Here is an 11,844-nt window from a genome sequence, read left to right as displayed (position 1 = left end):
GCCGCTGCCTCCCATGCCGAGACCTCCGCCCAGGCAGCTGCCGCCGCCGCCGTAGCCCATCCCGCTCGAGCTGCTGACCACGGCTGCAGGGAGACACAGCGCACACCCGCTTTAGGGTCCTGCCGGCTGCCGGAGGGGGGGGCACCCGCACCACCGCCCCCGCGGCGGGGGAAGGAAGGGAGACAGATACTTACAGACGCTCACGGCTCCGACGCCCTCTCCAGCGAGCCTGTTGGGAAAAGGGAAAGTGAGCAATAATGCCAAAGCACAGATAAGGTATAACATTAGCCAGTGGGACCATCTAATTAGACTTTCGTGGCCTTCAGTAGGGACTATCCTCTGGTGGGGTATGTCTGCATCACAGGTGAAAGGTGATACTGCTCATTTTTCTTAGTGCATCAGGTTCCAAGAGCTAGAGAAACTCATCTTTTCCGAGAAAGCTCACAATTTAAAGTATCCCTCTCTCTGCCCTTGTTTTACATCTTGGTGCTCTTTACATCTTCACCAACTTGGTGCTCCAGCCCGTTGGGGTGAGCTGTCTCTTTGAGGCCAAGGAGATGCACCCTGCTCTGAAGAGCAGCACACAACAGGTCCATCTGCTTGTCCTCACCTGCTCTCCTCTCCCTCCAGCAGCTTCCTGTAGGTCGCAATCTCGATGTCCAGGGCCAGCTTGACGTTCATGAGCTCCTGGTACTCGCGGAGCTGCCGGGCCAGGTCAGCTTTAGCTTTCTGCAGGGCATCTTCCAGCTCGGAGAGTTTGGCCTTGGCGTCCTTGAGGGCCAGCTCCCCGCGCTCCTCCGCCTCGGCGATGGCTGCTTGGAGGTTGGCACACTAAAAGCAAGGGAAACAGATAGTTGTTTAACTTGGGCTACCCCAAACTGCTCTCCTGAGTATTGCTATGGTATTGTAGATACTGGCTGGTGGCTCCCAGCATGGCACTGAGAGCTGCTGATGGGCCGTTGGGAAGGTGCCGTAGGGTGGGTAACTGGGGAGCTGCAGCCATAATCCTGTCCCCCGAGAAAAGGAAAGACATCTACATCTCTTTGCTTTGCTACACACTTCTGCTGGGGTGGCTTAGTAGCTCACAACTTGCTTCCCCAGCAAGAAAGCGGCTATCACAGCACATCCTTGCACTGAGGGACCTTCTCTGGTGGGCAAAGACAGAGGTGGCCATGCCCTCTTTAACGCAGGGGAGGAAGCCTGGCCTTCCAGCCCTGCTCCAATGCCAGGAGCTGGCTCTTTTCACCGTGCTTGGCCACCATCACCTCCTACCTGCCCTCCACCATGCAGCAGCTGCTCTGCAGGACCATTCCCTCCTACCTGTTTCTTCACGCTCTCGATCTCGTTCCGCAGCCTCTGGACCATCCGGTTGATCTCCGAAATTTCTATCTTGGTGTTACGCAGATCGTCACCGTGCCGCCCGGCGGAGACCTGGAGTTCCTCGTACTGATATGTAGAAAGGAGGAGAGCACCGGACCTGGAGTTCCTCGTACTGATATGTAGGAAGGAGGAGAGCGCTGGTTAGGCACCACAGGGCTCAGGGAAGGGTGAGGGGACTTCAGGGCACAAAGTGCAGGTCTGGATGCAGGTTAAGGGTGGGGGACAACATTCCTCTGAGCAACCTGCCTGTGGAATAACAGCATTTGCCCTTAGTTATCAATATATGCTAAGGCAGCAGCTATTGCATTACATAGAGCACCTGTGGGTTGTCACCTACTGTTAAGAACCTTTTTTTTTTTAAGAAACTGGAAGGTAAAGAGGAGTGCTCAGTGTCACTCCTTGTGAGCCCAGGGTCAAGGCGTTTAAGCATCTTGTCCCTTGGTTTCGCCGCAAGGAATATAAGGCTGGTCAAGAGTTGCGGTCCACAAGCAAACAGTGGGGATCTGTACGCAAGAGCCTATTGCAACACGCATAGAAAATAAATCAATCTGGTGTAACGCTGTGATCCTTCCTCTGCCTCCCGTCAGCTGGTGTGATGCCACGTGAATCACAGAAATCAGTCTGTCATTCTGGCTACCCACCTTGTTTTGGTACCAAGCCTCAGCCTCAGCCCGGCTCCGGTTGGCGATGTCCTCGTACTGCGCTTTGACCTCTGCAATGATGCTGTTGAGGTCCAAGTTACGGTTGTTGTCCATGGACAGGACCACGGAGGTGTCGGATACTTGCTGCTGCATCTGGGACAATTCCTGCAGAAGATGCAAAAAATTAAGTTAATGATCTAGTATCTAGGGTGGAAACCATGCAGACAAGAGGGTGGCTTGGGAGCCCTCTCCACCGAGCCATTTTCTTGCATTTCCCCCTGCTCTGTCTCTAACTATTTACCCTTTTCTATCTTATGCCAGCATTATAATTTCAAAAAGGCAGTGACCACCTTCTCTTTTACTGCTGTTGAGAATGGTGGCCGGAGCTCCGGGGCATGGAGAGCTGTTCGGCAGGGAGCTGTGGAGGATGGTATCGAGGGGAGGGCTGACTGCTTACCGCTTCGTAGAGAGCTCTCAGGAAGTTAATTTCATCTGCCAGTGCATCTGCTTTGGCCTGCAGCTCGACCTTGTTCATATAAGCACCATCCACATCCTAAAGAAAAGAAAACCAAAGACTTCTGATGAAACCGCAAGCCAAAGGGGCTTCAGGACACCAGTGGGACCATCTTTCTGCTTCCAGGTCTGTTATTCTTTAGGCTTGTTTTTATTTGCTATGATCAAGGTTGGTTTTTTTTTTAATGTAATGTTGGACATTTACGGTGAGCCAGAACCAGGTTCCTGGGCAGAAGGCAAAGCTCTGACTCCTGGGGGTGTGACCCAAGACAGAGCTGAACTGAGACAAGAGGCCAGATGGTTTGCAACTGCAACCGGAGGAGCTATCTTCAGAAAACAGGGCAGCTCCGTCAGCGCGGAGAAGGTTATGCCCATTCGTGGCTTCGGGAGGACCCAGCCTGACCCAGCCATGAGGTTGGAGGACCCCAGCTCCCATCAGCTTTGCTTGAACTCTGTGCATGCTGAGTTACTTCGTCTGTCCCATAGCTCCCAGTTCGCTCACCTTCTTGAGGACCACGAACTCATTCTCTGCACCAGTGCGCCGGTTGATCTCATCTTCATATCTGTTAGGATAAAAGAGTGAGAGGGTTTTGGTTGAAATGAAGAGCAAAGCCAGCATGGGAAGCAGAGATGGGACCACTCCAGTCCCAAATCATTAGTTGTGGCTCACAGATATATTCCTTACTCCCACCTGTTTACAGTCCAGAGCAGATGCAGAGCAAATGATTACTGACTCTGAGCCTGCAAGACTCCATGGTGTGAGTAGTCCCAGCTAAAATTAATAGATTTTAATCACCGCCCTTGAAGTCAAGCTCATACATAAACGTGTGCAGGATCAGAGCCTGTTTCGGTAGGAAGCAGGAGCAGGTATTCTTGGTGACCTTTGCCCAAAGCAAAGTTATGCAAAAGGCTTTCAACGAAGCTGCATTGCAATGCCTACAAATATATAATAATGTAACAATTTGATATTTGATATTATAATAATGCTAATGGCGCTGAATAACCCACTGCAGCATTTAATTAAAAAAAAAGTCTGTGATTCTTTAGCCGTGGTTGTGCAAGAGCACATCATTATGCCTCAGACTATGTTTCTGTGGAACTTTTTATGGCTCTGAGCAACATCCTCTCATCAGATAATCAGGGCAGGGCTTAGCTAGAAAGTAGACAAAACATGTAGGCTGTTGAGGCAAAGACCTGGATTTTAAAGGCAGGTTCGTGCCAGTCCTGTAACAAATATTGGCAGAGAGATCCCTGCAGATGGATCCCTGAGCGGACATGGGAAGAAGTGGAAATTAGCCAGTGGACTGGGAACCAACTCTAGTCTTGAAATAAAATGTGTTCTCTTTCCCAGGCACTACCTCCAAAATCCAGACAATGTCATTTGTCATTTTTGACCTGATAAGTATTTCTAAAAGCCTGTAATACATATCGAGACCTGAAATGCACCCAGGTGCAACATAGCAGAAGCTATGTCAGTCCACCCTGTCAGCTCTAAGTGCCGTCTCCCCGTTCCCCCCCGCAAAAAAAACCTGTCTCTTCACATGCTTAACTATCTAATATAAACACATTTCAGGCCTCCAGGGTGTTTTCCTCAGATTTGCACTTGGCCAGATCTGGTTGAATAAGGGAGAGATTGTTCTCGCCAGACTACAGCCAACTAAAAATGAATGGCCTCACCTAAAAAAACCACCTCAATGTCCCTTATAGTCAGCAGACTCCGACTGGCATGTCCTTAAAATGATTCATCCCACCTCCGCTGGACACCTTATCTCAGGACGGGATTAATTGCCTCCCCAGGGAAATGGTTTTCTTTGACAATGGTTGGAGAAAATAGCTGAGCGTCTTTCACGTGATCGGAGCTGAGCGAGGCCGAGCGCACACAGGTCGCCTGGGGCCCTCTAGAAAGGCTGGGATTTCCTTTGCAAAAAGAGAAACGGGGGACTTTGGAGCTGGCAGTTTATGGCTATGTTTCACTCCCTTTTTGCATGTTCATTATACTCATGAATTACGTGGGGTTTTTTGTCTCCAGGTGTATTATTTTGGGAGACTCAAGGGATCAGACCATGACCGCCGTTACACCGGAGCAGCTTCCCACGGGTGCATGAATTCTGTGCTAAATGCTGATCCTGCACGTAAGAAATCTGACATAACTAGAGGTAATTCTGAGATCAAGTTTTGCTTTTGTATGTTCATTTTGCAAACTGGAAGAGGAACCCCGTGCAGACACAAGGTGTGCACCAGCGAGCATGAACCGCCTGCCCTGATTTTCCCATCTGTTAATCACCTATGCTACAGAGCACGATTTCTTACTTGTTCTTAAAGTCTTCCACCATGTCCTGCATGTTCCTCAGTTCAGAGTCCAACCTTCCCCTCTCTCCCATAAGACTGTCTAGCTGCCGTCTGAGGTTGTTGATGTAGGCTTCAAAAAGGGGCTCAAGGGACTTCCTGGTGACTGTGTGACCTTGCTCTTGGAGGAGGCTCCACTTGGTCTCCAGCACTTTGTTCTGCTGCTCCAAAAAGCGCACCTGGGGAGAAACAAAAATAGGCACATGCTGAAGCCCGTGTGAACAATGCACAAAAAACCCCGCTGCCAGGAAAAGGAGGGATCATTCAACACAGAAGGAAAAGGTCAAGAGACGCTGGGACAGTGGGGCGGAAATTACTAGGATCTTCCTAATTTAGGGCACCGGATTTTCGAACGTATCAAAAGCAGCTAAGATGTTTAGCGAGATTTTTCAAGAGCTATCAAGCAGGCCAAACACATATATTTGCAACTTTAGGTGTTTCTCCCCCCACTAGATGCTCGGCCCACCTTACTGGTTTAAGTTGGTGTTATCCCACTGAGTTGTGTAGAGCTTTGCCATTTTACAACCAGTAGAAGATCCATCCAGCCCCCGGGATGTTTTTAACAGGGAGGAGGGGGATTTACTTTTTCAATAAAATAAGGGGCTGAAAAACTCATCGTCGCAAAGAGGAAACATAAGGCAGTTCTTAGTTTTCAGCCAAACCCACGCTGTTTGTCGGCTGGGATTAGTTCAGGCAAGCCCTTAAATCCAGAGGAAATTTCTTCCTGTTGTTCTTTCCCGAGGCAACTGATAATATGCATGGGTTGATGTTTAAGACCAAACTCTCACCTTGTCGATGAAGGAGGCAAATTTGTTGTTGAGGGTCTTGATCTGCTCCCGCTCCTGTGTTCGCACCTTCTGGATTTCCGGGTCGATATCCAGCTTGAGGGGTGCCAGGAGGCTCTGGTTGACGGTCACTTCGTGGATGCCACCAGGTGGGCAAACAGGGAACCCGGGGCCACCTCGACCACCAAATCCGGGACCTCCCAGCCCAAATCCACTGCCCATCCCATAGCCGCCACCACCACCAGCTCCTCCTAAGCCAAAACCAGCGCCTGCTCCACCACCATAGCCAAGACCAAAGCCAGCTCCAGAAAAGCCGTATCCACCACCGGCTCCACTCCGTAGACCTCCACCGACTGAGCTGTAGGAAATTCTTTTGCTTCCACCTAGGTTATAGAGACTTCTGCTGCCGAAGCCACCACCAGCTCCGAAGCCTCCTCCACCTCCGGCTCTTCCTCCTCCAACTCTGGAGACAGAGACGGAGCTAAAACTGCTTCTGGTACCACTGCCACCTCCTACAATAGCAGAGCCTGAGCTAAAACCCCTCATGCCCCCTCCAGTAGATGATCTGAAAGAGATCCGACTCATGGTGGCTTGTTCAATTGGAAATGCAAAGAGCAGGAGAGGGGAAAAAAAAAAGGCTGGTGAATAAAAGCTGCGCGGCAGGAAAAGAGCAGAGGGCAACGGAGACAGAAACCCCTGTGATGGGAGAGCTTGGGAGCCTCCTCTTTTATCTGTTTGGAAAACTTGGCACGGGAATTCAGAACTTGACGTGCCTTGCAGCAACTTGCCTTGTCAAACACACCTAGGCTACAGCGAGGCGCTGAAAAATGCATTGTTTGCAGGCAAGAAAGTAACGGAGTGAGGGAGCTCCCCCCTCTACCAAAGCCTGCCGCTCTGAGTCATGAAATTAGAATTGAATGGGACGACTCGCTGAGGTCTGCGCTCAGGAGCAGGATGCAACACGATTCTCCGAGACCCTGGGAGCTGGTTTTCCTTAGACGAGCCAAGGGCTCACTCCCAGTAAGGTTCCTTGCACTGAAGCCTTTGCAAGGTGAAGTTTAGGGTCTGACACATTGCACAGCAAAAAGTGGAGCATAAATAGGGACTTTTCTGAGGCTGCCAGCTGTGGGACTGGACGTGCATGTCCTGTTATTGGCTTGGGAAAGCTGGGGCTGAAGGTGGTTTTACTTATCAGTGCAGCTCTTTTGATTTATTTCAGAAAAGGGATCTAAATGATCATGGGCTTGCAGAGAATAGCTGAGTGAAAGTTCTCTCGTGGTAGTACTTTCTGGGATCTTACCAAAAAAATTGTCTCCCCTCATTGCAGGGGAAACTGAGAAATTAGTTAGCATGGCTTTCAAAGGCAGCAAGTAAATCCCTTTTCCAAAATAACTTCAAATTACATTAAATAGTACTACGAGACTTATAAAATAGTTATTAAAAAGATGTTTGAAATGATTGCTCTTCTTTGAATCTCCTTGTCAGGCTCAGGGTTCAAAAGCTCTCTGTGAAGTGGTATTTTTATCGCTTTTTTTCCGCCCCCCATATTTAACCAGCAGTTTCCACGTCATTGCTGGCTCTCCAAGACGTTCTGTGAAGGGGAATTCACCCGCTTTTCTTCCAGCTCTCTCCCACCCCCTCCTTCACTCTGCTGAGATCATTCAGCACCTGAAGAAGATTTTTCTAAAGTAGCCTTTGCCCCTTGATCTTGGGCTCTCGGGTGAACCCTCGCCAGGAGCTTCAATCCCCCCGGTGAGGCTGGGTTGTGCTTTAGGATGGCGTAAAGGCAGGAGAGCCGGGGACCTCTTCTCTTGTGTCCATGAAGAGCTGGACGCAGGTTACAAGAGAAGATATCCCCTCCCTCCCACCCAAAATGCTTCTGCAAACCGGACTCTGCCCAGCCGCATCCTTGTGCCACGAGCGCTGCCCACCTCGGTCATGTTATATGTCAGATAAAATAATAGCGCAAGGCAGAGAGATGAAACCCCGAGCAGCTAAATCACAAAGATTCTCGAAATCGGCTACGTGAGCAATAAGTACAGGAGCTTAATCCAAAATGAGCGGCTTAAGGGTATCTGCTGCATCTCATAGCTTGTTTCTGTTGATGTGTTTCCAACTGCCGTTTTCTCTGTCTGGGAACTTGAAAGAACCTGAGCAGAAGGAGGGGTTTGGGGGCGGGGGGGGGGGGGGTGTTTTTTTTTTTTTTTTTATTTTTTTTTTTTTCTCATTGCAATCAGAAAAAGCCAGCGCTCACAACTATCATCTCCTGCAAGCACTCCTGTCACTGCTTATTGCCAACAGCGTGAGTCACCGGCACCCGCAGCGCCTTCGGGTGAGCTATCGGGAAGCCGATCGTTGGACGGTTTTTTTTTTGGGCGGTAGCAAGGGGGTGCTCTCGCCTTGGGAGTGGAGACGTGGGAACCTCCTGGGTGCTGGAAACGCAGAGTTTCGCAGGGAAAACTGCACCCACACTCACACATCCAGAAGCAACGAACCCCCATTTCACAGATGATGCACAGCGGCAGGGAACCTCAACACCACTGGGGTTATGCTGATATTGAAAATAAATAAATTCTGTTACAAGCATGGCAGATGTATGGAGATTTGCTTTCCTAAGCCTGCAGATGTCAATTGGCACATGTGTGCCGGATCCTGCAGATGGGGGGCCAGGCAGGGAGCCTGCCTTTGACTTCCAAAGAGCTATGCAAAGTCACACCTGGGAACCAGATCACAGGCTGCAAATGTTTTAATTAAAGCAAAGAGAAAGGATTCATGTTGAAGGCAGTCATTACCTCCCCAGCTCTTCTAGGAAAGCCTGTTGCTGCAGACAATGGTAATTAAGTGGAATATTACAAAGGATTTGGAAGAGTAAATCAAATGATTGTTTAGGCACCAAAACAAGGAAAATTCTTGCAGTATCTCTCAGTCCCACATGGTTTCCTTGCTTGGCTTCTGTCGCTCATGTGCACCGTCCTCCTGAAGCTGCTCTGGGTCGCAGGTGGGCTGTGTTTGCCCCCTCCGAGGGAAAGGTTGCCCGCAGGGAGGATGTCGGTTGGGAGGCAGGATTTGCTGCAGAGGGGTTGCCTGGAGGGCGAGGGCACTGCTGGGGGTGGCGGGTGGGCTGGGGGTGCAGAGCAAAGGGAGGAGGAACGGGGCCAGCTGAGAAGTTTGCAGGAGCTCGGCTGCCTGTGAGCACCGCTTTTGGACTCTGTTATTTGCTTTTTTTTCAGCGCAGGCAGGAAGAAAGACATTCAAAACTTTTAAGGTTAGTTAAGGTTAGGTTGTCATTAGCTGTATTAATTCCTCACACCCATGCTGTGTAATTCAGCGTTCGCACAGGCGAGTACAGAAATCGAGGTGACTCAGAGTTTATTTTTAACCTTCACTAATTTTTGGCCTGTCTGCAACATCCTCTGCGACAGCAGGGACCGAGGAGTTGGGTTTTGTCCCCGGACTTTGGTCTTTCTTACTGCGGCTCCTTTGGTTTTCTGGGTGAAGGGAGATTTGATGCTCCCGTGTTTCGGTGCATCTGGGTTTCAGTGAGGTTTTGCTGAAGCGGTTGCGAGCATCTGCTGTAAACCTGCTGGGCTGGCGTGTACTTGTTTGCTCTTTCCCATTTGCTGCGCTGAGTTACGTAAAACCGGGATGTTGAGAGGTCAGGGAAGAGCGAAACATCTGACTCTTTGAAATGCAATAAAGTGTGAGTGTTTGTCTGAGGGGTTTTTTTCTCCTTTTTTCTCCTTTTGCAATGACAGCTGACCAAAATACCTGCATCAGTTGGTGAGTTGCTCTGCTCCAGCCCACTGAAACCCATCCTCAATCTAGATCATCCTGATAAAATCCTCCCCCAGAGCCCTGTATATGCTTGTTTTTGCTACATCTTTTTAAGAAAGCAGAAATTAAATACTGGTTTGGTTTTTTTTCCCAAGCTAGCAGAGCTGTGCAATACCCTCCCTTCCATGGAAGAAAGGCTTTTGGATTAACCCAAATCACATGTTAAGAAATGAGCGGTGATTAATTTTTTTGTCCCTTAATGGATAAACCACCACCCTCCTCCTCTTCCTCTTTTCTCCGATCTCCAGTCTTCAATTTGCTGTGGGACAACTGATTTCAAGCTTTTCATTATAATTTTATCAGAATTTTGAAAATTCTCCCCCAAAGCAAAGGAAAAGCCTCCTCCAGCTCACTCTGCTGAAGGTGGGAAATATTTCCTGCTACTGGTTCTGCTTTAGAGTAAAAAGATGTAGGAATAAATAAATTACAATCCAGTTTTATTGGACACGTTCCAAACAGAGAGAGGAAGGAAAACACAGCGTCATATCACTATCATTGAGGTATTAAAAAGCTGCAATTTTCTTTTTTAATGGGACGTTCACAAAAATAAAAAGACATGGTGGAAGGCTAAAGGGATAAATTCCATCAGAAAGGAGAAAGCAGATTTTGGGCACTGGTGTGCCTTTGGGCTCCTGCTCCCGATTGCCTCATTCCCCATGTGCTGGGCTGAAACCCGACTGCAGTTTTCAGTTTACCAAATGTCTGTCTTTTGGCAGAGAAGCCCACACATAGTGGAGATGCTGAAATACCCCCAGGAGCAGTGTGGACACGCCTTCGGGCAGTTTTTTCCAGAGTAATTTTCACTGTCTCAGACTTTCACCTTGACTGCTGCTACCAAGACGGTGGGGAAAGTCAGCCAGACTTGGACTGTTGGATGATTGTGGCATTTTTTAAGCCATTCCCACAAAACCTAGCATGAGACAGGACAGCAACCCAATTTAACTGCAAACACTGATCTTACTTTTGAAGAACTCTGCCTCAGTTATTACTTAGAATTTAAAAATCCTATAATTTAGAGAACAAGCCCTTTTCCACGTGCTTTGGATCAGTGGCTCCTCTGACAAAATACACCCACGAGATTATGTGTAAGGTGCCACTATGGGAAAACTTTCATTTAAGAAGAGAAGGGACAGGAATGTGAGAGTAGTTTGGGCTTCCTTTTAGATAAGCGTGTTGCAAGCTGAATCCGCATCCCTGTGGGTGGTGCTTTGCAGATGGAGGTATCTCAGATTGCTTTCCTAATATTATGCTCTGAACCACTGGCCAGGCTCGTGTGCCTGACTTCACACAGCTGCAATGCTCAGCACATCTGCAAGAAACATGTTTTTTGAAGCTCGGCTGAGAATGGGGAAAAAAGGGATTTTCCATCGCACTCGAGTGACTCAGAAGTGACTCCTACCGGGCTCTGTGCTCCCAGAATAAGGGATGTTTTAAGAGGGGCCCCATGCTTGCAAACCACTGCCTGGGACCTTTCAGCAACCTCCTGGGGTATTTCTACATAGCAGAAAAATAACCCACATCTCTGATAAAGACGAGTTGCTTAACTTGAAGGAGCAAGTTTGGTTTATCCCAGCAGTGAAGACAAAGCAGGCTGAACTGAAGCCAGGTTCCCAGCCCATCCCTGGGCTTCTGTGGGCCAGAACTAAGCTAAACACTCAAATTATTGCATCTTCACTGCTATTTGATCTGTCTTAGCTGATGGCTGTCAGCTAGCCACAATTACAAAAAAGCCGCTCAGCCTCATTAAAAGCAAACAACCAAACAAAAAAACGATTCCCCATTCAGAAAATCTCTGAGCCCCGTGTTTTCCTTTTAATCCTGTTTCAGGTACTTTGAGAGATCTGGTTAACACGTGCTCTGCTGCTTTTCTTGGACTGGGATCCAAACGCTTAAGAACTACAGTGCGAGGAGCCGGGACAGAGGCGGGTGGAGGGGGTGGTGGTGTGCAGGAGCGATACAGGAGCAATGCAGGAGCAATGTGGGAGCAATGGTTTTGGGGGGGGTCTGGTGTTGGTTTTACTCGGGCTGTGTAGCATTCTTCAGGCTTTGGCTTTTTATGCTCTTTTTGCTGGAGGAGGTTTTGGAGACGATTTTCACACCTGAGTTGGTGCCTTTTGCACTTCCAGAGCTGAAATTCCCCACGCCGGCGCTCAGACTGCTGCCGCCACCTCCTCCATAGCCAAGACTGCTTGCAATGCCGAGACCACTGCCTCCTCCAAATCCACCTCTGAGACCACCACCACCCCCAAGTCCAAGTCCTCCTCCACTTCCAAAGCTGTAGCCTCCACCGCCACCACCTCCAAGACTGAAACTGCTTCCGCAGCCTCCTCCAAGACTGAACATGG

At 49.1% G+C, this 11,844-nt stretch overlaps 2 protein-coding genes across 2 annotated transcripts in view; both read right to left on the bottom strand.

Moving 5' to 3' along the window:
• Nucleotides 1-3: 3 nt before the first annotated feature.
• LOC104075696 (keratin, type II cytoskeletal 6A-like) lies at nt 4-6,211 on the bottom strand (the record flags this gene model as incomplete). Its single annotated transcript, XM_009576279.1, has 10 exons — nt 6,010-6,211; nt 5,669-5,934; nt 4,845-5,059; nt 3,037-3,097; nt 2,479-2,574; nt 2,022-2,186; nt 1,321-1,446; nt 611-831; nt 195-229; nt 4-83 (listed from the first exon to the last, which is right to left on the bottom strand). Coding segments are annotated over exons 1-10 (1,467 nt in total), but the record flags the coding sequence as incomplete, so codon positions are not given.
• Nucleotides 6,212-11,515: 5,304 nt separating this feature from the next.
• LOC104075695 (keratin, type II cytoskeletal 5-like) overlaps nt 11,516-11,844 on the bottom strand; it is a 4,896-nt gene continuing 4,567 nt past the window's right edge. The window contains exon 11 of the mRNA XM_009576278.1: nt 11,516-11,796. Coding sequence (XP_009574573.1) covers nt 11,516-11,796 — 281 coding nt within the window. The remainder of the gene's footprint in view (nt 11,797-11,844) is intronic.

Source organism: Fulmarus glacialis, unplaced genomic scaffold, assembly GCF_000690835.1.
Source record: "Fulmarus glacialis isolate BGI_N327 unplaced genomic scaffold, ASM69083v1 scaffold26874, whole genome shotgun sequence".
Classification (NCBI taxonomy): Eukaryota; Metazoa; Chordata; class Aves; order Procellariiformes; family Procellariidae; genus Fulmarus; species Fulmarus glacialis.
The sequence above is the reverse complement of the archived record's forward strand: the minus strand, read 5'-3'. Positions and strand labels throughout refer to the sequence as shown.